General features: G+C 41.2%; 1 protein-coding gene and 1 pseudogene across 1 annotated transcript in view; one reads left to right on the top strand and one right to left on the bottom strand.

Annotated features, from left to right (window-relative positions):
• The window catches only part of UST (uronyl 2-sulfotransferase), a 296,705-nt gene that overhangs the window by 220,509 nt on the left and 51,410 nt on the right, over window positions 1–24,786 (top strand). The window contains exons 8-9 of the mRNA XM_077776157.1: window positions 6,617–6,849; window positions 21,383–21,571. Of these exons, the coding sequence (XP_077632283.1) occupies window positions 6,617–6,849; window positions 21,383–21,571 (422 nt within the window). The remainder of the gene's footprint in view (window positions 1–6,616; window positions 6,850–21,382; window positions 21,572–24,786) is intronic.
• On the bottom strand, window positions 6,417–6,820 carry LOC144241473 (small ribosomal subunit protein eS26 pseudogene; annotated as a pseudogene).

The raw sequence follows: 24,786 nt of genomic DNA, 5'->3' as shown, positions 1-24,786 counted from the left end.
TTTCCTTCATTTTAAAAAAAAATGTATATTTATTTATTTTGAGAGAGAGAGAGAGCGCGAGCACGTACGATCGCGTGTGCACAAGAGCAGAGGAGAGGCAGAGAGGGGGAGAGAGAGAATCCTAAGCAGGCTGTGCACTGGGCAGGGCTCGATCTCATGACCATGAGATCACAACCTGAGCTGAAATCAAGAGTTGAACACTGAACCAGCTGAGCCACCCAGATGCCCCTTCCTTCATTTTTGAATGTAGGCAACAAACTATAGCACTAGCATTACCTTAATGTCATTAGTCTAGAATTTAGGTACTTATATCAGTTGCTATTATTGGATCTATCTCAAAATAATGATTCATACTGCCATAATACTTGTGTCGATATTATGATAGATATTAGACCCACTGAGAAATCTTGTTATTTAATACATTAAATAAGCAAATATATATATAACCTACTATTACTTATCAAAATAATGCAGTATTTTTAATTTATCAAAATAATTTAGTATTTCTAATCCTATATGCTTTATTTTATACACTTAAGCACGTTGATCTGGCAAGTGGGTCCTTAGACTACACCAAACTTCCTAGAGGTCAGTAGCAGCAGCGCTTAATGCTAACTTCTATCCCTTCACAGAGTTTAAAGAGATGTGTGCTCAAGGGTTGAGATTTAGTACAATCACTAATTTTTACTGCTCTGTTGAGGACATTCTTAAGTAAAAAAAAAAAAAGTTTTTGTTGCAAGTGTTTGCAGTGGTGAATACCATTATGCCCCTTACTGTAAGGTAAGGTCCACTGTCTCAATTAAGGTCCACTGTCTCTATTCATATTAATGAGCCAGCCATTTACCGCCACAGTTTTGGCACATGCTAGTGCAAATGTTGACACCATTAAAAAGACAAATAATGCCTTAATATTATTACGAAAATCATTTTGATCTTGTGGCCCCCTAAAAGGGTCTCAGAGTCCCATTGAGGATATACGGACCACACGTTATGAACCACTCTGCAAGATTAAATGGCAAATAAATTCTTTTAGGCATTTGAATCCCCCAGGGGACTGTGTTTGCGTAAAAATTGTGTTGCTGGTTATTGTAGTCTCTGATCCAACTCTTTGAAATGGAAGTTTTACCCAAGCTTTTAAGGGAGAATTTTTAAAAATCTCAGTTATAAATAATCTGTTGACATTTTTAAATTGCCCAATGCTGTAATACAAGCCCAAAAATACATCTGATGGCAGAGACACAATACTCCTGGTCAAGAATAAATAGCCAGGACAGAGAGGTCTTCACCTCCTTCAGTCCGGCAAAGCCTATAGACCTCTTCTTAGAATGTTTTTAAATGCACAAAATAATATACTTAGGATTACAAAAAATATCATATTGTAATAAGTCATAGCCTCAGACCCCTTTGAGGTGGGTCCTCTGTTTTCCAGGTTAATAGCCACCTGCTTTTCCCAATCCTGCTGACAAGGAGAAACACCTAGGATAATATTTGTTTTTCAGCGCATTTGTTTCCAGATCAATTAGCATCTTTAAGCCCCAGATGCTGATTGCCAATAAAATAGATTTAGACTTAACAAATCCAGGACAAGAATATGGAGTAAGAATTGAGTTTCTCCTCCACCTTCTACAAGACTGAGTAGACTCTATCTCCTGCCAAATATAGATTCTTTCTAAAAGGAAATGGCCTTGGACTGCAGGTAGGAAGATCTTGGCTCTCTAGGGTCTAGGACTATCAAGAATTATTCACTGGGACTTTCTAAAATTTTGGTTACTGCTTTGGGGAAAAAAACACCTTGTTTTACATCAATCATTTTCTTCTTTTTCTCTGCTTCTTAAATCAAACCAGCATCCGTAGCCTTTGAGAAACTAATCTCGCCCTTAGTGCTAAAAGTTAAGAAGCAGAGAATTTACAGTTCTGTGGTTACCTAAAGAGTGAAACCAGGGGGTCCCTGGGTGGCTCGGTCAGTTGAGCTTCAGACTTCGGCTCAGGTCATGATCGTGCAGTTTGTGGGTTCGAGCCCTGTATCGGGCTCTGTGCTGATAGCTCAGAGCCTGCAGGCTGCTCCAGATTCTGGGTCTCCTTCTCTCTCTGTCCCTCCCTCACTCGCAGTCTGTCTCTCTCTTTCTCAAAAAATAAACATTAAAAATTGAAGAAAAGAAAAAAAGAGTGAAACCAGTAATAACCCCATAGTGAAAATTTCCACTCTCCTAATGAAAGATTTGTGATTTATTGAAAAAACCACCTTTTATCCACCTTCATAAAAGAGACTGTTGGTACTGATCATTGAAAACACCCCAAAATCCAAAATCATCTATATTTAGTTTTGGGATTAATAAAAGCATTCTTGCATTGTGATCTCCTCCGATGGTGCTTTTCTTGGGCTGATATTAACATGAATTCTTATTCTTTAACTTAAGGGTGGAGGGGTAAGTTGGTGGTTTAAAAATATCCCAAGAGTAGGAAGCCAACCTGTGATTTAAAATTTGCTACAAAGAACCCACCAGATGGATATTCACCACTTCCTCAGTGAAGGGTTTCATTGTGGGATTTATAGTTTGAGTACATTTTTTTCAAAAAGGAACCCATGCTCCCTTTAAAGCACAGCTGTCTTTCCTGTCCCCACNCCCCCCCCCCCCCGGCTTTTTTTTTTTTTTTTTTATTTTAGGTTTTGCCCTACTCTCCTAGTACTTGTAAGGGCATAGTTTTCTTTCCAGGGGTGAGTTGAACAGACAAGCCCTTGCCTTTCTGTGACCGTCATAGCCAGTGTTGCTGAATCCTTCATAGCCCTTAATCTGTGCCTTCCAAGACCAAACTGCCGATTCATGCCCAGACTCTGCCTGTAGTTTATGAGGTGTTTCCCCGCACATTTCCTTCCATCCCTGCAGCCATCCTGTGAAATAAGTAGACCCACCCTTCCGTTGTAGGTGAGGAAACTGATGCTCTGAAAGGTGAAGAAACCTGTCCACTGTAATCCAGCCAGTTAATAAGAATGAGAGGCCAGGACTCAAACCCAAATCGTCTGATGGCAAATCCAGTGTTTTCTACCCCACCGCATAGCTAGCTCTTTCCTGGTCTGGCCTCCTTACAAACCCACTTGTCCTTGAGATACCAATGCTATTCTTGTCAGAAACATAGTACAGAAAATTATTAGATCGCACATTTTTTCAGAGTTATGCCCAATTTTGAAATAGCTGTGGCTAAAGACAGTGGAACATAAATTGGTTCCTCGTAGGTCATATTTGAGCTGCAGACATGTTTTGTGTCAGTCACAGTTTTTATTTCCTTTGGGCACTAACATTTACGGAGTTCACACAAAAATCCAAATTTCTAGCTTCTCTTGAAAAATCACATCAGGCCATCCTGACACAGATCCCACGTAGCAGTGATGGGCTTGAGCTGGGCAGCACCAGCCCCCTGACCACAGGGAATATGTTTTCCCAGTTGTTTCTAGGTTTCTCCATTCAGGCAGTATAAGCAGGCAGAGGGCCCCACTCTTGCATTCATGCTACCTGACAGGCACTTGTGGGCATGGATGTTTGCCAGCTCTGCTCTAGACCATGAATCCCTGGGCAGTGGGGAGGGGAAGTGACTGTATATAGCATAGTGCCAGCATATATTCGGAGCCTGGTAAAAGCAATGTTGAAATGCTGTTTTAATAGTTCTTCATTTCAAAAATGTTATCCTTACATATGTAGAAATTATTAGAGTAATTTGAATTTTTTTTAGTATTTATAGAGTGCTAGTCTGCTCCATGGGCAGATAATAAATTTTAAAAGGGGAGAGAACATCAAACAGAGAAAGAAAAGGGCAATAAGAGAAAACTATTATAGCACAGACCTTACAGGATAATAATCAGGGTTTACATTGATTTGCTGAATGCCATACCCTTAAACATAGCTGCGCATAATAAATACACAAGAGAACAGCCGATAAAGGAGATGGAAGAGAAATCCCAATAACCGGCATCCTAAAAGGACTGTAGCTTTCTGTCTTGCATTCTAGGCTGTTGTATTTCATTCTAGAGCAGAGGAATCCAAGAAGCAGAGCCAATGACAGGGTCAGAAATGAGGTCTCCAGATAAACTTGAGATGGAAAAATCAGAAAGGCGAAAGTCTGAGGATTTGTAAAGACCACTGGAAAACAGACAAGAAGGTCACAGTGGGGATAAAAAGATCAAATGTGAGTGAGCGAATGAATGAATAAAGAACAAATGAACAAACGAACTATAAAAAAGGAGGCCCAGGGTGCCTGGCTGGCTTAGTCTGTGCGACTCTTGATCTTTGGGCTGTAAGTTCAAGCCCCATGGAGTTTACTTAAGGGCAAAATCTTAAAAAAAAAAAAAAAAAGGCCCAGGGAAAAAAAGAAGGCAGAAAAAAAAATTGAGGTTGTGTGGCTGGAGACAAACCTATACTCAGTGCATTTTGGTAGGAATTTTTTTGTTTGCTCTTTAATATACATTATGGAAAATTTCACATATTCATAGAAGAGAAACTAGTCTGTGAATCTCTGTCACAGACAATTCTTAGTCACTCATGACAATAGGCTGTTAAGAAACTGAAATTCCCAGTTAATCTAAAGTAATCATTCCATTTAGTTTCAATCTCTTTTATTATTTTTAAGTTTTTATTTAAATTCTGATTAGTTAACATACAATGTAATATTAGCTTCAGGTATACAATATACTGATTCAACACTTCCATATAATACCCAGTGCTCATCACAACAGGTCTACTTCTGAATCCCGTCACCTATTTCACCCATCCCCCACCCACCTCCCCTCTGGTAACCATCAGTTTGTTCTCTGTAGTTAGGCATCTGTTTCTTGGATTGTCTCTCCCTCTCTCTCTTTTTTTTTCCTCTTTGCTCGTGTGTTTGGTTTCTTAAATTCCACATATGAGTGAAATCATATGGTATTTGTCTTTCTCTGACCAACTTATTAGCTCCACCCATGTCATTGAAAATGGCAAGATTTCACTCTTTTTTATGGGTTGAGTAACCATTGTGTGTATATACATGTCTCCCTCTCTCTCTCTGCCCTTCCCACAATTGCATGTGCTCTCCCTCTCATTCTCTCATGATAAATAAATAAACATTAAAAAAATTTTAATGTTTGTCTATTTTTGAGAGAGAGCAAGAGAGCAGGGGAGGGGCAGAGAGAGGGAGATGGACAGAGGATCCAAAGCAGGCTCTGTGCTGACAGCAGTGAGCCCGACACAGGGCTTGAACTCACGAACTGTGCGATTGTGACCTGAGCTGAAGTCAGATGCTTAACCAACTGAGCTCCCCAGGTATCCCTAAACATTTTTTAATTAAAAAAAATAATAATAAATGTTTGGTAGAATTCACCTGTGAACCCCTCTGGTCCTCGGCTTTTGTTTGTTGGGAGGTTTTTGATTACTGATTCAGTTTCTTTGCTGGTTATTAGTCTGTTCAAGTTTCGTATTTCTTCCTGTTTCAGTTTTGGTAATTTATGTTTCTAGAAATTTATCCATTTCTTCTAGGTTGTCCAGTTTGTTGGAATACAGTTTTTCATAACATTCTCTTAAAATTGTTTGTTTTTCTGCGGTGTTGGTTATTTCTCCCTTCTCATTTGTTATTTTATTCATTTGGGTCCTTTCTGTTTTCTTTTTGGTAAGTCTGGCTATAGATTTATAGATTTTATTCATTTTTATCAAAGAACGAGTTTCTGATTTCATTGATTTGTTCTGTTGGTTTTTTTTAGTTTCTGTATCACTTATTTCAGCTCTAATCTTTATTATTTCCTTCCTTCTGCTGGCTTTAGGCTTTGTTTGTTGTTCTTTTTCTAGCTCCTTTAGGTATAAGGTTAGGTTGTTTATTTGAGATTTTCTTGCTTCTTGAGATAGACATGTGTTGCTATAAACTTCCATCTTGCTGCATCTCAAAGGTTTTGGACCATTGTGTTTTCATTTTCATTGGTTTCCATCTATTTTTTTAATTTCTTCTTTGATTTTTTGATTGACCATTCATTGTTTAGTAGCGTGTTTAACCCCTATGTGTTTGTGGTCTTTCCATATGTTTTCTTGTGCTTGACTTCTAGTTTCACAGTCTTTTCAGACAGTCTTTTCTGTCTGCTGTGGACAGAAAAGGTGATGGCATGATTTTAATCTTCGTTGTTGTTGAGGCCTGTTTTGCGACCTACTATGTGATCTGTTCTGGATAATGTTCCATGTGCTCTTGAAAAGAATGCGTATCCTCCTGTTTTAGGGGGAATTTTCTGAATATAACTGTTAAGTCCACAGGTCCCCTGTGTCATTCACAGCTGTATCTCATGGTCCCTTACTTTCTGTTTAGATGATCTGTCCACTGATGTAAGTGGGGTGTTAAAGTCCCCCCCACTTTATAGATATTTTATTTTATTTTATTTTATTTAAAGTATAATCTCTGTTTTATTGTTGTTGTTTTTTCCAGAGAACAGTTTTTCTTCAATTTGTAAGGACTTCGCTCTTTACATGGGCTTTGGTGGAGGTCGTGGGGCAGCACCAGCAGGTCTAAATCAGGGTGGCGGTGTTCGATCCTTCCGTGCTTCACGAGAGCGATTCCTGACTACCTTGCTGTGAATGGCACAACTCACACAGTAATGTAGTTTCACATACAGCTTGGGAAGCACATAGGCATCGAAGACACTCGCCTCAGAAATGTCCCTGACCGCGGCGGCCTCCACTATGTTCCGAATAACGAACTTCTTAATAGCCTTGTCCTTGGGCACGCAACGGGCGCAGTTGGTGCAGCGAATAGGCTGCACGTGGCCGCGGCCCTTTTTGGCATGACCATTATTCCGTCTTTTCTTGGTCATCTTGGAAACGAGGACCCGAGGATAGATATTTTAATGTATCATTATCTATTAGTTCCTTTATGTGTATTATTAATTGTTTTATATATTTGGGTGCTTCTATGCTGGGTGCATAAATTCAATTTCTCCTTTTTAAACCCGTTATGGATCCTGAGATGGGACTAGGAAGAGAGACTGTGGACCTAGAAAATCCACAGACATGCAGTTTATGCCCCAGGTAACCAGAAGTTGAAAGTGTGACTTTGGCGGTTTGTTTTGGTGTGTTAGGCCAAAACGATGAGAGCACTGGACGTGAAAGAAAGGGAAAGGAATTCTGAAGCTCTTCAGCTGGGAAGGCAAAATCATCCAAATTCTGTGAATTTGAGACCATTTCTGTGGTTTTTAAAAACTTGTGTGGCCCAAATGGGTCATAAATAACTTTTATGCTATAAAATGCTTGAAGAACATGCTTGGTCTCTCAGGGATTCGTGCCATTCTTACATTCAGAGTTTCATGGTGGTTGAGACGATCTGTGTGAGCCTGAGCTTTCTGGTCGGTACATACAGTCTCTAGGAAATACTCGACCATGTTGACACTTAAGCCTTCTTTGGGCTTCTTTTAACGGGCGAAATGAACAGACTTGAGTCGAATGATATGTTTCTCTTCAATTCATAATTCAACTTTTAAGTAAAATCTGCAGTGGTTCTTCTGATCTCTGGCCTGTGCTTTGTCAGCATCTTTTTCTTCTGGTGTTACATAGAGAGCAGTCAAAAGTTAAAATGCATTTCCATGGTTTTAAGATCTAGAATGGTAAAATTGTCAACACAATAGGACCACTGGCAATCCGTTGGAACATCATACTACCTATAGAAAATCCTCAGAATGATGACCTGTCTATTTTTTCTGTGGCCAAGTAGGAGGGAGGGGTTGGGTCTCTCCATAGACCAGACCTCCTGCTTACTTTAAGGGTTTGATCAGCACCTCAGTATTAGTCGTATTAGAATGACCGATAGTCCCATTGACTCTGAGCTTCCAAATATAATCAGTGTAGCCTTCTTCTGGAAGGGCTGCGGCCACCCATGCTCTGGACTGAATGCACCAGGCAGAAGAGCCCTGGGCTCAGGAGGCCAGTGTGCACCTGGTTCACCAAGAGAGCACTTCCAGAGCTCATAGCAGAGCTGCTCGTGGCAAAGGTCCATCCACATGGCTCTTTCTGGGCCTTGGAAACTATAACAAAATCTCAAAGTCCTTATACCTCTAAGTGGAGTCCACATCTGAATGCACTTTTCCTAGCAGGGAAGAGGGTTATAGGTCATTTAATAGCATTTCAGTCATACAGATGTCTACTAAAAAAAGCATCCATAATAATATATCCTTATCTACAGTATCATTTAAGCACTTCTTGTTTAAAATACTTGTATTCTGGATTTCACACTATTGGTGAACTTTTTATGATGTTGTTTATTGAAAAACAGTACCATCTTCTGAAAGCTCTTATCAGCTTCCCTTGGTGATTTGCTGGGCATTGCACGATTCAAATTAAAATTTCATTATCTTCAAAGGCACTTTTATGAGCTATAAGAGAGCACCTGCCTGGCTCTGTGTGGGTACCATAATGCAGAGAGAATACATGAAGCTTTGCTTCCAGAAGTTTAGAAACTCTATACTACTAATAAAATATATATATGTACATAGAGAACAAATATTATATCTTTTTGTATTCACAGCGTACTTCAAGTATGGGAACTTTGGCAACACACCTGAAGCAATTAAAAGATTAAAAGCAACAGTGTAATAATAAAGACCCTACTGTGACATATTAATATCTCACAAGGTCTGTGAGAAGAATCCTTGTAAATCACACTGTTTGATGTCTGGCTGAAACTGTATATTGACCTTATTCTCTTGAACATACTCATGAATAGAAATGATCACATTTTAATAAACATGTGGTCTTGCTTTGGCACAGACTTAACATTTTACCAAGCTTCTTTCCTCTGACTTAACAAGTTGCACTATACGTACTTGAGATTGCCCATACCTCTGTATTCATTATTCTTTTCTGGTAAATTTCCCTGGAGGGGGAAAAAAAAAACAACCCATGAGTAGCCCATACTGGAACCCCAATCAAGATGGTATAATGATTTCACACTCCCTTGTCCCTAAACACATCACAATGATAAGGCACTAAAATAAGGAAATTCAAAGTATTTACCAAGTTAAAAAGTAAGACGATCTTGCCCATGCCTGGAACAATACCAGAGTAGTGAGCAGTGGTCAAGCTGCAGGCCAGCTGGGCTCTGATCCAGAATCAGGCAAGGACAGCCAGCAGTTGGGCTCCTGAAAAGTAAAGGAGACCAAACGCACTCCCTGTCAAGATGGGACCAGAACGAGGTCAGAGATTTAAGCCAGGGCCTGAGACGGGAAGCCACGCTTCCCCTTCCATCAAGCAAAGGAAGCTGAACAAAATGACTTGCTGACGTGTTGCTGGAAGTATGGCCATGTTAAGAGTTTATAGGCAGATGGGAAAACGAAGCTGCAGCTTCGCAAATAGGAAGTGAACCAATTCTTTCTGCTTGATAACGAGATCTGCAATATCCCTATTGTTCCCATAAGATGAGAAGTACAAGTATGACCTGCTTCTAGGCTAAGTGCTAAGGAGTTCAGATGGTAGTAACTACAAAACTACTATGGAATGACAGAAGTAGGGAGGGAGGAAAGAAGAGAGACCGGGAAAGGAGGAATGGGGGGATGGGGAAGAAAGACAGAGCAAGAATGAGAACAAACCTCCCATTCAAAATGAGCCTGCAGGGAATTAAAAAATATACATATGTCTGTACATAACCAACCAACCGACCAGCCACCCAGCCAACCAACCAAAATGATCCTGCAGGCCAAACACCCTGAGGACATGAAAGAAAATCTAATACCAAAAGATACAGGCAGCAAAATCTACTATTGGAGCATGACTTCACTCCAGATGGCTTTAAGGAATAATCTGAAAAAGACTTAAAAATAATTATGCCTGGTATGTTTGAAAAGATATAAGGATGGTGGCGCCTGGGTGGCTCAGTCAGTTAAGCATCCGTCTTCGGCTCAGGTCATGATCTCATGGTTGGTAGGTTCGAGCCCCGCAGCAGGCTCTGTGCTGACAGCTAGCTCAGAGACTGCAGCCTGTTTCAGATTCTGCATCTCCCTCTCTCTCTGACCCTCCCCTGTTCGTGCTCTCTCTCTCTCTCAGAAATAAATAAAATAGTTTTCAAAAAAATTTTTAAAAGAAAAGATATAAGGATGAGTAACTTCCTTTAATAAAAACAGGAAATTTTACAACAAAATTTTGAAACAAGAGCATGAGTATATTAAAAAAGAGTTCATTATAAATCTTGAAAATATGGTCATTAAAAATAAAAATTTAAGAAATGAAATAAACTTTAAACTGTGTAAAGTTAAAGAGAAAATTTATGAATTAAAATGTTGGTAAGAGGAACTGATCAAAAATGCAATTCAGAGATATAGAAGATGATAGGTAGGTAGGTAGGTAGGTAGGTAGATAGGTAGATAGATAGACAGACAGACAGATAGACAGGTAGGTATCTAGTTAAGGAACAGTTAGGGGATATGGAAAAGAGCTTGTCATATTCCAGTAGTTATTCAGTAGCTCCAGAGAAAGAGGATGGTGACATGGTATGTAAGAAATATTTGAAGCAATTGAAGGATAGGATATTCTAAAATTAGAGATATGCTTTTTCAGACTAAAAGTGCACCACAAATACTGACCAGCATAAACAAAGTTAAATTTACACCCAAATACTTTAGAATGACACTAGAGGATACTAAGGGAAAAATCGAAAAGCTAATGACCAATGAAGGAAACATAATTAAGCTAATGGCAGATTTCTCATAAGCAGCAATAGCTGCCAGATGACAGTAGAGTAATTATCTCCAAAGTGCTAAGGGAAAGTAATTGTCGAAGTAGAATTCCATACCCAGCAAAACAATCACTGTATAGACTTCTTTGACATAGAAAGGTAGTTTACCACTTACGGACTTCAGTAAAAGCACTTTTAAAAGATGGATTATGAAGAAAAGTAAGGAAGGTGTAGCACAGGAAACAACAGTGAAAATAGCCACTGATCAAAAGATATTGGTAAATGAGTTCAATACTAAGTGCCGCAAGTTTTTGGGGTGTGTTAAAAAGTGTTGAATTAGATAGCATTGATAAGATGGGTGTGTGGTGTTTCACAGATAATTAAAAGTGCTAAGATCCTTCCAGATTTGGAAGGAATATAAACAAGTTAAGTTACTTCAGATTTTGCTGGTGTGGGAGGCAATGAGACCAACATTGGGGCTCTCAGCCTGCCCGGTGCTAGCGGCGGAAGAGTGATTGGGTCCCTGAGCAGCAGCTGCAGTCTCCTGACTGGCTTGGGACATGCTCAGTGGTAGGAGTTCTAGTTCTGCCCAGAGGAGTGTCATAAACCAGGCCATGGGATAAAAAGTCACTGCAGACTTTATTAGAAAAAACTTTTTCTAGTTAAAGTTGAATGTTAATAATTTTAAGTGACTGCTCATCTTTCTGGCCATCCATATATGAGTGAATTTTTAAAATTCTTCTCTCCTCTTCAAAGCCTCCTATATAACGAAAGTATCTTAAGTTACATTGTTATTGTATGTAAAGCTATCAGAACCATATATTTGGGGAAAAGAATTCTCAGAAGATTAGAAATGTAAAGGTATTCATGAAAATAATGAAAATGCAATCTTTAATTCTAAAGCAGCATAGGACAGGCAAGAGGTACTATTAAAATCTTTATTAACACCAACAGAAGACATGAAAAGAGAAGAATAGCAAACAGAAAACACAAAGGAAGATGTAGAAGCGAATCTAAGTATATCAATAATCATAATAGAGACAAAGGATTCAATTGTTCATCTATTGGAAATAGAGAGGCTAAAAATAATGGGATGGAAAAGGTCACCATTTGAATACTAAAAGGAGGTGTATAAGACAAATTTTAATGTAAGACAAAAGCATTAATGAAGAGAAACACCACCCACAAATAAAGGGAATGAACTACTAAGAAGAAATTCTATATAAATGTTAGTAAGAGGACATATCATAAAGTACAAATAAAGGAAGACAGACACAACTTATTATCTACTTGGGGCCAGAGTGCTTAATATGATACCTTAAAAAAAGTAGATACCTTAATTCATAATGTAATTAAAGAATCTTGGCATTGATTTATGGAAGGTTTGGGCTTGAATTGTTTAAAGACAATGGACAACCAATTTTGAGCTACCCCAAATTAAGAATCTCAGAAATAGGGGCGCCTGGGTGGCTTAGTTGGTTAAGCATCCGACTTTTGCTTAGGTCATGATCTCGCGGTTCATGGGTTTGAGCCCTGCATCGGGCTCTGTGCTGACTGCCAGCTCAGAGCTTGGAGCCTGTTTCAGTCTGTGACTCCCTCTCTCTCTGACCCTCCCCTGCTCATGCTGTCTCTCTCTCTCTCTCTCCTAGAAATAAATAAAACATTAAAAAAAAAAAAAGAATCTCTGAAATAAAATTGCATTTGACCATATTGTGGCATCATAGATGTAAACTATGTAAGAAAATTCTAATGGAAAATTTAAAATTAGAATTCCAGGAAAAAAATTTCTTTGTTTCATTTCTAACTATAGAGCATTTAAAAAAAATGATAACTCACCTCTACCTTTTTCCTCAGTATTCCTTCAACTAATCACTGGATTCAATCCTCTTAATTTATGGCCTCATAAAATTTCTATCCCCAATTTTTTGTCAAGATGGGACGCTCAAGATGTCCCACTTGTATAAAATTTAGGATGTCCAATGGTTTCTTAAGTAACTCCTACTGGGGCTAACCTCAGCTTAAAGACACTCTTTGTGCAAATATTCCAGACACTCTACGCACAGAAAAGGTTGTTAGCCAAAAAAACTATAATTATGAGAGCTAGTGCCTGATAATGTATTCCACTTTCAGTTCTGAAAATGTTTGTATAAAACTGGGTTGGGCCCGGTGTTTTTGCACTAGAATCTGTAGACATTTATTCACCTAATAAAATAACCACACAATCTGGCAAAGCTCAGCATAGTTGGCAGCCTTTCCTGCCCTGGAGCCTGGAACAGAATCGGACCAAGCAGGTGTGGCTTTCAGAAGGTTCAGAGAGTTGCATTCAGGAAGCCTGCCCACACCCCACCTGTGTGCACTGTGCCCTCCTGAAGGCCTGGTTGGTGTCCCAGCTTTTCATGGGCTCAAAGGGCCTCTATTCATTCACAACAGATAATAAAGACCAAAATGACCAAGAAATTGACCTGTTTTGCAGGAAATACTTGATATTGACACGATAGACCAAAATTACAACAAATTTTAAAAAAATTTTTTTCAAAATTGCCATGTGCTTTAAAAGATATTTTTGGTATTTGGAATATATATACTACATAGTATTTAATACTGTTGTACACTGGAAACCTATTTTTCCCCTTGTTAACATCGGTTAGGTTGGATTGTCGTCTCTTTCTCTAAAGGGTTAGGGGCTGGGAAGAAAAGAACTCTCAACAGCCTGGACCCTAGGAAGGAGAGGAAGAGTGAAAATATGTTCTCCTATTTTGTTTTTTCCACAAGGTGCTCTTTAATCATAGGACCCCACTATGACCCCACTATGACCCCACTGGTGAGATCAGACTTCCTGGACCCTACGAACAGAATCACTTGCTTATACAGGCAAGGGGAGGAGCAGTGTGAGGAAGTGGGACACAGGACCCTGATAACCACATTGGAGCATGATTGGCCCAACAGGCAGAGCATAAAGTGGCAGTGGGCAAATCAAAAGAGTCATGACACAATGAAGTGCCAATGTGGCCCCAGTAAATGGTCCGGAACTCAGGAGTACACTGTGTTAAAAGCTCACTCTCCTAACAAAGCCTTGTGACTGACCTGTTATTCAGAAATAAGACTCTATTCCCTAGAAGGGCTACCTAGGAAAAGCAAGTCAGAGCACCGTCTTCTAGAATCTAGAAGAACCAAGGATTCAAAGAAAGCTACGAAGACAGGTTCAGAAACAGGTAGCAAAGCATGGCTTCAGTGACAGGAGTGGATAACTGAGTGGGCCTGTCCTTGGACAGAAGGAAGAAGTGCAGTGGTCAGACTGGAGCCCAGGAATAGGGTTACTCTAGCTATTGTAGTATCTTGAGGCTCTCTGCGCTGGCCTAAAGCAATGATTTTCAGATTTAGAACCTTCTTATCAAATGAAATCTTACACGAGAGCCAATATGTAAACCTAAGCAAAGCACAGCTCTTCTGGCCTCAGTAGGACTGGGGGTCCTGGAGCCCCGCCCATCTGCACCTCCCTGCCATGCACTCTAAGTTACCTTGACTTTTCCCTTTACTGGAACTTCTTAAATCCCTCCTCTCTAGGCCCAGGATTAGCCGTAGGATTGTAGAGGATTGAATGACCTTGCTTATAGAGGAAGGCTCCAGAAGCTGGAGAAGAATTCAGAATCTCACAGAAATTCAAGGTGACTTCTGGTGAGCCTTCTCAGCAGACAAACACAGCCTAACACAAGTANTTGTACCCATTAAAAAAAAAAAAAAACCCACTTCTCACCATGTTGACAGTGGCCTCTGAACTGTGTTCGTTTAGTAAGGTAAATACTAAGTCTCCAGTGACATTCATTCCATAACCTTTCACTGAACAAAGTGGTAGGTATTCGATAAATGCTGTTGCCTCCCCTTCCTCTCCTCCCTTCCCTTCTGTTCTTCTCTTCTCCCCCCTCCTCCCCTCCTCCTCCTCTCCCTCACCATTAGAACCTTAATTCTTTGGGGGACACCTAGTTGGCTTAGTTGGTTAGCATCTGACTTTGCATAAGGTCATGATCTCGAAGTTTGCAAGTTCAAGCCCCACATTAAGCTTGCTGCTGTCAGCGCAGAGCCTGCTTTGGCTTCTCTGTCCCCATCTCTGTGCCCCTGCCATGCTTGCGCTCTCTGTCCCTCAAAACTAAACAAGCGGGGCACCTGGGTGCCTCAGTCGGTTGAGTGTCCGACTTCGGCTCGGGTCATGATCTCATGGTTCGTGGGTTCGAGCCCTGCATCAGGCTCTGTGCGGACAGCTAGCTCGTAGCCTGGAGGCTGCTTCGGATTCTGTGTCTCCCTCTCTCTCTGACCCTCCCCTGCTCATGCTGTCTCTCTTTCTCTCAAAAATAAATAAAATATTAAAAAAAAAAAACTAAACAAGCATTAGAACCTTAATTCTTTGGGCTAAATGACTGTCCCCCACTGAAATGCAAATATTTCTGGGGAGCCCATTAAGCTTGATTACTTATTTATTCCTCTGTGTGGATTAATTTCTGTGTGGATTAAATTAATTGTTTCTGCTAGACCCCGCGCTGAGAGCCATTTTGGATAGGTAGGAGTCAAGGAGGAAGCCAGGGAAGGCTTGAGAGCAGCCAGTACCTATAATGAGGTGACAGGCCTTCAAGGGAAATGGGGAACACAGCTCTGTTTCCCACAAATGTGATCACACCAGTAAGGTGACATATTGGAAGAGGGAGAGAGGCAGACCTAAGGGTGCTTTGATCCTTTGTGATAGTGTGCCCGGCTCACCTCCNTATTAAAAAAAAAAAACTAAACAAGCATTAGAACCTTAATTCTTTGGGCTAAATGACTGTCCCCCACTGAAATGCAAATATTTCTGGGGAGCCCATTAAGCTTGATTACTTATTTATTCCTCTGTGTGGATTAATTTCTGTGTGGATTAAATTAATTGTTTCTGCTAGACTCCGCGCTTAGAGCCATTTTGGATAGGTAGGAGTCAAGGAGGAAGCCAGGGAAGGCTTGAGAGCAGCCAGTACCTATAATGAGGTGACAGGCCTTCAAGGGGAATGGGGAACACAGCTCTGTTTCCCACAAATGTGATCACACCAGTAAGGTGACATATTGGAAGAGGGAGAGAGGCAGACCTAAGGGTGGCTGTGATCCTTTGTGATAGTGTGCCCGGCTCACCTCGCTGTCTAAGCCCAATTATTTCCACAAACCTAAGAGGATAGCCTCATTTGGCCCTCCCATGGGCCATGAGTTTTGGGGACCAACTGAAAATAATTGGTCAGGGCCACTGCCTGCAATCTACTCATAGCAAGCCTCTCTGGCACAAATCCTCTGCCATAAATATTTATCTGATCCTCGTCCTGCAAATTTCCCACATTCCAAACTGTAGAGTTAACCTTATCTCTGTGTGGACATGGCATGAGCATTCACTGTCTGCTAGCTCCTGTCTGTAGTAGTCGCTTCGAGTATTATCCCACAACCTTCTCTGAGTGATCGCCAGGAAGCTCAAGTCCCTGCAGAGAGAATGGATGAGCCCTTCCTCCTACATGGAGTTTTGTCACAAAGTGATGGTTAATTTCACGCATCCAACTGGTGTTTTTTAAAACACTTTGGAAAATGGTCAAGATGGTATTCCAAGCTTTGTATTTGAGACAGGAAGATTTTTCTTGGCTGTCAGAGTGAGATGCCGATCTGTCCCCAGTTCTAAAGAGCAGAGGAGACTAAAAGGTCAGAGCCAGGTGCTTTCTCACTGCTGCTTTCTTATATTATTATTTGTAATTTCCCTATTTAAGGTGCAGAGAAAGCCCAGGGCCATTTAGTGAGTCTGTGCTTCTTAGGTTGCCCTTACCTACAAACTTCTGTTTAAATTTGCATTTCTATTTCTTTATGCGGCAATATAAACTGTCAGTGCAACAGCATTGCTGCTCGTCAAGGTGCCTTGCTGTGCAGTTGATGTGTTTCCTTGTTTAGTGAGGAGACTTTTCTGTCAAGTTGCCATAGGCTTGAGAAAAGAGAAATCTCCCACAAAGGCAGGAATTTCTGCAGCAAAACTAAAGCATATTTAATATTTACGGGCATTTTAACATGTCAAATGTTGCATTAATATTTGAATCAAAACATAGTATCTTAAAATAACAAGGGCTTGAAGTCCTTGTTTCTAAAGTATTAGATATCTGAAGTTAAGTTTTCTTTGGCATGTATTTCCGTTTCTTCATCTATACATTAGTAATGGTGCATGTGCTTGGGGCTGGGCACACTAGCCCTTGTTGGGTTCCTTTCAGTTCAAGGACACAGTGGATCACACCATTTAATTCTCTCCCAAGACCTCATTAAGGTGATAAATAATAAGAGAATCTTAAAAGGTCAGACACACAACAATGAGGAGAACCAAAGAATGATATGCTTGAACAAATACGCAGGAGAGGAACTAGAATATTGGTAACTGATGACGAGGGACCAAGGAGACCAGAGCCAGGAGTGCATTCAATGGAGGAAAGACAGCTGAGTAAGAATCCCGTCTGCCTGAGCCCTGGGGACTTGTGTGGAAATGCCAGTCACAATGGCAAGAGGCTGACAATAGGGATTGACTGGAGATCTCTGTGGAAGAGTAACCCTTTACCCATTGCCATGTGGGAAAGTCCAGCAGCTGTGTCCCAAGTGAAATGTGTCCCAAAGAATGTGAATGTCCCGAGGCAAAAGATTCCCCCACTACCCATCTGGCAATTAAGTAATCCTCAGCAAAATGATGACATCCACTGATTGATAAGCCCTACCAACGTCGCACAATTCTCCATCCGTTTTTACTGACTCATTGTTAAATATGCACAGACAAGCAAAGCACCATAGATATTTTTGAAAAGGCTACACCTTGAAAGAGAGGAGCTGAAATAAACAAGCAGAAACTATAACCCTAAGGGAAGTGGAAATTTCAGGAAAAAAATTGGTTTTCAAAGAGAACTCTTCTTAGTTTCCTCAGAGAGATTCAAGAAAATATTACATCCATGAAAAGGGCAAAATGACATAAAAAAGAAAGGGTGTATCAAGAAAGAATTCTTAGACATTAAGATATGATTTTTGCAATAAAAAAATTCAATGGAAGGACATGGAAGGTAAAGTAAAGGAAATTGAAGAAAAGCAAAAAGACAAAGAAAAAGAAAAAATGATAGAGTAAGAGTCACTTATTGGATCAGGCAAGGTCCAAAATCCAACTATGAAGAAATCTAAAATTAAAGAATAGAGAAAACAAAGGAGAGAATATTATTTAAACACACACACATACTCTCTCTCTCTCTCTCTCTCTCTCTCTACTACAAATTAAGACCTCAAACCTGAATAACCTGAAGCTCCAGATTAAAAGGCCCTATTAAATGTTCAACACAATACTTAGGTACATAGTGAAATTTCAGAACACCAAGGATAAAGATGGAGATGTTAAACCATATGCATGTTTTTTCTCATGTTCTCTCTCTCTATCTCTGTCTCTCTCTCTCTCTCATACACACACACACACACACACACACACATCACCTACTAACAATAAATTCCTTACAGCAATACTGTAAGCTAGAAAAGAGCAGAGCAAAAAGTTACTTGAGGAGGTGCTCCAGCAAAACAAGGGAGGAAACCAAACTATAGTAAGACATAGAATCTAATTAAATGGTACTGTTACCTCTACCAAGTACAACTGAGAAGAAGAGAACAAGAGATAGGTACTTTCCATTTTAAACTTTTTTTATAACATTTTTTGTTGTGTGCATGTGTTACTTCAACAAAAACTTAAAACTTTTTTCAAGTAGCAGATGTATGTTAAATTAGACTAGAAAAGGAAAAGGGGGGAAATACATAGTTCCACCATCTCAAACCCAACCTTTGTTAAAATTCTTGGTCCACACCTTTCTAGTCTATTTTTAAAATATAGGTCATTATGTTTCCCACATAAACATTTTTCTAATGGCTATATATGCTTTGTAAATATTTTAAATGACCGTAGCTGTTTTACAGTTAGATATGTTATAGCCTACCTAATTTCTATATTTGAATAGTTTATACTGTTTTGATCTTTTAAACAATACCATGATAAATACTTTGCTATAAAAAGAGAAAGTCTTTGTCAGATAGCTTGACTCCAGCTGAATGTTGCTATTTTTTGAATGTTGCTATTTTTATTTATGTAGACTCCCCAAGTTTTCAGCTCTTTAGGAAATCACAGTGACCGTGGTCCCCATATCTCTCATAAGCATCAAAACTCCTTGACCTCAAAGACCACATTTCCTTGTTTTAATGGCACTGTGAGTAAACAGAAGAAGTGCAAAGACATTTCTGGGAAGGAGCACTTACTGCCTATACAGGACCCTGCATACACTCATCTTTCGTGCTCAGTAAATTTAGTTGCAGCTAATTGAAAAGGGTCTATTGAAATTGAATGAAAACTGACCTAAGTAATGGATTGATCCTCATCTTAAAACATTTCAGGATAAAACTGCGACTACTTCTTTTTCTTTAGTTTAATGCAATAGAAACCTGAAATTCACAATCTTGTGGTTCAAATGGAGGACTTCAAAAAATATTTTATCTCTTATGTCTGTAATTGTTTCAGTTCCAGGAGCTCTACTGGACTAGAGCCCCCAGTGAATATGATTATTGGCTACAATAAATGCAGACTCATACTCACCCACAATCCTTTGTCTCCCATCTTGCAACCAGACACACAGCGACAGACTCAGAAGTGGGGTAAAGGGCCACAAAGCCACCAAAATCCCATAAATGTTATCTGTCCAACATCACATACTGTACTGATAGGGCAAACAAAGTGCTACTCTTTGAGTAAGATTGTGCTGAGAAAGATCCTGATGGATACTTCCCATCGCTGCTAGAAAGACTGTGTCATCAGTTAATTCACGCCTGGCATGAGCATAGAATGAGAGAACATTGGTGTCTGGCCATCTGCCACTCTCAAAGCCATTAAGCCTCACTAAAAAGTCTTACTTGACTCTTCTGGTTCAGGTTCAAATTTCTTGATAAGGCTTAAAAAGGATTACAAGGAAGAATGTACGGTGCAATAAAAAGTTAGCTTAGACCACATCCATTCCATTTCTCTAAATTGACTAAACCATTAAGTGTGTAATCTGATTACCATGGTGTGTCTACAGGTCAAGGATTCAGGTGCTGCCTCCATGGGGACTGACACTCAGTAATTTTTCTCTGTCCCACTTCTAACGTGGCCATGTTGGACTGGCAGTCACATCCAGCACAGGAAGTTGTCCTTTGTTGTGTCTTGTACTTCAGCATTCAACTTTCTCCTGATAACTGTGTGCGGAAAGTGTGAAGACTGGCTCCCGCCTCGATTTTAATCCACATTGAGAAAGAGCTTTTTTATGGCATAGTATTACATTGTTTCATGTCCAGAGTAAGAGGAGGTATCATGAGAAGCAATTACATAATACTGTTTTGTTTTCCCATCAAATTGTTGTGATTGGGCTTACCACAAATAGTGCGTTTCATATTTCCTTGTTTTTCTTACTCTGTGTTTTCTCCTTGAGTTAGCTGATGTCTCTGTTTTTAAAACTACTGCAATCACCAGTCATCATGTGTTTAAATACAAGCTAAGAGAAAGAGGAATTTAGATGCTAAAGATGTGATAAAGATGGAATAGTCTGAAAAATTGGGTGGCAGGAAAAATAATTTGCATACATGATTTCTAATCTAAGGAAAGATTCTAATCTAAGGAAAGAATAATGCAGGTATTATTGTCCCCATTTTACAGATGAGTACATTGAGCCTCTAAGAGGTAGACATTTGTTAGACTCCACAATTACTGACTGGTACAGCCTAGATGTGAACTGAGGTCCTTTTCCCTCTCTGCCATCCATGAAAGGTGAGAAGTTTATATGGTAAATGCTGAGTGAAAACCTTTTATTAATGCATACATTTTGGAATAAAATAAAATCACCACTTTTTCTAGATCTTTCCAGATTACAAAATTATTCTTAAAAGTTTGTTAATTTGAGGAACCAGGGCCATTAATATAGTTTCATGGACTCAGATTATATGGCTCAGCCCTAAGTTATCCATGTGGAGAAACTGAGATTGAAGATAGCATGATTTATCTAAAGACACCCAGCTTTTTAATCACCAAGCTGAGGTCGAAACCCAAATTTCCTTTTCCTCATTTGGGGAGCTTTGCCTGTGGCTCCTCAAGGTTTGTGCTGCTAAAATCATCAGAAATTCTGTCTTCTAAACTCCGAGACTATCCAGAGTGAGCCAATGTCATTGGCAAGGGACTATATAAAAACACCAAGTCTCTTTTCAATTCATTAGTTTTTAGACAAGGTGCTGTCTTACAAAAGAATAAATAAAATAGGAATAGTCTCTAAATTCACCCTTTGTGATAAGATTATCTCCACCTGAGATTTCAATCCTTCCACTCTTTCCAAAATTACAACCGGGAGAGGAAGCCTTTGTCAAGTCCTCTCTCTGCACAGAAATAAACGGGCAGCTTTCTGTCTGGGCTGGAAGCAGGCTGGAGGTCTACAGGGGCGTGGCCATACGGGGTGAGGAGAAGGAAGCAGGGCGGGGAGTGTGGGTGGGAGTGCCCACGACTCCAGCGCAGGGCCACCTCCTGGAGCAGGCCCCAGTGCAGAGGGCGCAGGTGGTAATACAGGCACGAACCCTGGCAAGGGGCAGGGGAGAAGCTCACCTGGAGACATCCAGTGGCACTCCGTCCAGATGGGAATCCCTTTGTGGGCATCGTTAGGGGGTCCTTCTGCGTAGAGCGGATCTCTGGCCACCAGCAGGGCATGGTGGGAGAAAACGCAGCTCTGGGGACTTGCGGGGCTCTAGCCAACAGTGAGGAGGGTGTGCTGGACGGCACCGTAGCCTGTCTCAGGGACCCCACCTACCAGATGGGGCTGGCGGTGAACAACCGGGATGGAAAAGAGCCATGGTCAAGGCCGCCTTCATTCCCTTGACCTGCGTGACAAGCCTAGGTGGACTATAGTGTATACTCACCCTGTCAGCAACGGCTCCAGACCATGGGCCTGCTGTTGGGACCAGACGAGGAGGGAGAAAGAGGTTCAGGCGAAGAAGCTGGGTGAGCAAAGGCATGGCATTAGCTAATGGCATAGTATTGGCAGCTCGTGAAGAGTGACCTCTAATCAAAATCATCAGACGTTCTTTAACGTACAGAGTCCTAGCCTCATCCCAGACAAACCCATTGTAGCAAACACGTGGCAAGTAGGGCCAGGGAATTAGCACTGTTAACAGGTGCCCTTACTCGTTGCTGTTCCACTGCATTGTCAATAAGCCATTCAAAGTGTTTGAACAGGGGAGTGACAGGGATCAATGTGCTCAGTTACTGGGACAGCCCTGCGGAGAGTGCGTGCGGGGAGAAGGCACGAAAGAAGAGATACTAACTACCTGCCGAGGTGCTGATGGGTAATGGGCTGTCGTGTGTAAAGGGTAGAAGAGTGCACATTAGGAAACTGGGGCAGGCCCGGGCCGTGGAGTGGACCTGGAGCCGAGCGAGAGAGAGGTCAGGAGTGACTCTGGGGTCTGCGTGTGGTGACTGGCCTTTCCTGTCAGGAGGGCCCCTTTGGCACTCAGAAGGCGAGTGCCGTTCATCAACAGTCCATCCTGTGAAACGTTACAGGAGAAAATCNAATTGTACATTTTAGAATAGATTTGACCAAAATTGGTCTAATTATTTGGGCAGTTTTGGCAACAAAAAGGATTCTCTCAGTTATCTGGAATGATCATCTGTAATGTCTCATTTCCCTAATGATGTGAGAATATGAGCAGAATAGGGGCTTGTGTTCAGACCCAGTCTTAAAAGAGGGCTTCACGTGAGCAGAGGAGAGCGCTGTGGGAGCCTGTGGTCTCTGCCAACGTCCAGGCACCAGATGTGCAAATCAGAGCAAGTGCTGGCTGGCTTGGCAAACCTCATCACCGTGATGACCATCCTAGAGCAAAGCTNTCCCCTGCTCGCGCTGTCTCTCTCTCTCTCCTAGAAATAAATAAAACATTAAAAAAAAAAAAGAAAACTCCTTATAAAAAGGTGACTGTAAAAAAAAATAAAATAAATAATAATATAAAAATGAAAAAGTGACTGTAAAACAATACAGGGTAGAAGAAGCCTGAACGCCAACGATAAAACCATTAACACGGGGAGAAACCCAGTGATCCTGGCCAATCAGTCACACCTGTCGGAACCGGAAACTGTAGGAGCAGCTGTGTTGACATTTGTCCCCTTCAGTTTCCCTGGACACTAAAGGCCACTCACTGCGGTCCTCAGGTCCGGGAAGAGTGGACTCTGTGAATGGCCAGGAGCAGTTTCCTGAGGCCCCCTCGTCCTTGAGCTGCTGAGAAGTGTCCCTCGTCACTGTGGCTAAGCTGCAGGCAGCTAAATGTGTAGGTCTTCACAGCTCATTTTCTGCTTCCTTTTGACCTTATACCTGAGTCATCTTTTATTTATGTCCTCCCATAGCATTTCCATAGGATGGTTGTGGTCAACACCATTCATCAACCTCTAATGGGGCTCAAATGGAACTCTAAAATCCCCCTGGGACACGCCTTGATCTAAGAAAAGAAAAATTGCTAACGGCACTTCTTAAGCTAGGAATTTATGTCTTCCCATAAATTGACCTTGTAGAGTTATTTGTGGATTCCAATNGCCCCCCCCCCGCCCCCCCCACAGCCCATGCTGATGTCCTCAGCCTGCTCCTGTTAAGCTCCAGGCCAGGATCACCAGGGACAGAATCACAGCCGTGTGTCGTGGCTTTTTCCTTCTGCCATTTGTCCATTTGTGCGCCGAGTATTTATCGCACCCCTGCTTTTCCCAGGCAGGGTGCTAAGTGCAGGAGACACAGCGAGCGGCCAGTGTGTGCTCTCATGGACTTAGCACCTAAACAAATAACAACACAGCTCTTAGTCAAAGGAAACCGTAGAGTGAGCTCTGGAGAAGCATAGATGCTGTGGACTCTCCAGGCAGCTTTGGCAGCCTCTATCGCCCACCCCTCCTATTGGGACAGGTCTCTAGGGCAGGGGTGGGAGAGGTGTGGGGGGCAGTGACGGTGTGTGGGACACATCTCTCGACACCCACTAAACCACCACCAATTCACTCGGCCCTTTGGTGTGAGGTCTCCACCTCAGCAGATAGATCGTCTGCCTTTGATCATCCCTGCCCTGGCCAGGGGGCTCCTGTGCTCTGCCCCCAACCCTGCTCCTGGCTCCCTCCCTCAGACAGCAGCCCAGGTACCTAAGGCTCAGGTCCCTGGGGGATGCCACCTCCCAGAGGTTCCCCCAGACTGTGAGGGAGGAAGAGAGGTCAGAGCATCCTTAGGGCAAAGCCCACTCATCCTCCCCTAAGCTTTGATTTGTTTTACAACGTGCAAATCTCCTTTCTTGATAATAGAAGTTAAATACGTATTACAATAAAAGTATCATTTATGTAAAATAACATTTTACTTATTTTATATACAACAACATGTATGTGGAAAATAACATTTTAGAAATGGATAAACTTAAAGTTCACCGTATTCCCATCTTTTACGTCTATTGCCAGAAAGAACCACTTTTAACAGTTTGGTATTTATTCTTCTAGATATGTTTGTGTTTATGTAAACATACGTGTTTATCTTCATATTGTCCTGCAGTTGGCTTTTGTCATGTGAAAATTCATCATGGAAACTTTTCAGGACAGTACACGTAGACCTCCCTTCTCCTTGCCAGCTGTCCGGGATTTCATTCTAGGAACGCACCGTAACTTCTCAGCGAATCAATCCCCCATTAACAGACATTCAAATTCTGCTGTATTTTGTTGTAATAATCTTGTAGTGATGAATAGCCCTCCATAGACAGTCCTCAACTTAAGATTGTTCATCTTACAGTTTTTTCAACCGTAGGATGGTGTAAAAGTGATCTGAATTCAGTAAACACTGTACTTGGAATTTTGAATCCGGATCTTTTCCTGGGCCAGCAATAGGCAGGATGAGGCTCCCTNCGCCGTCAGCCATGCGATCAGGAGAGCCCACGACCTGTTCACCTCCAACCGTTCTGCACCCATACAGCCATTCTGCTTTTCGCTTTCAGTACAGTAGTCAGTAAGTTACATGAGATCGTCAACACCTTGTTATAAAATAAGCTTTGTGTGAGATGATTTTG

Source organism: Crocuta crocuta, unplaced genomic scaffold (genome assembly GCF_008692635.1).
Source record: "Crocuta crocuta isolate KB4526 unplaced genomic scaffold, BGI_CrCroc_1.0 scaffold25, whole genome shotgun sequence".
In the NCBI taxonomy this organism is placed as follows: domain Eukaryota; kingdom Metazoa; phylum Chordata; class Mammalia; order Carnivora; family Hyaenidae; genus Crocuta; species Crocuta crocuta.
This window is presented reverse-complemented; position numbering and strand designations above follow the sequence as displayed.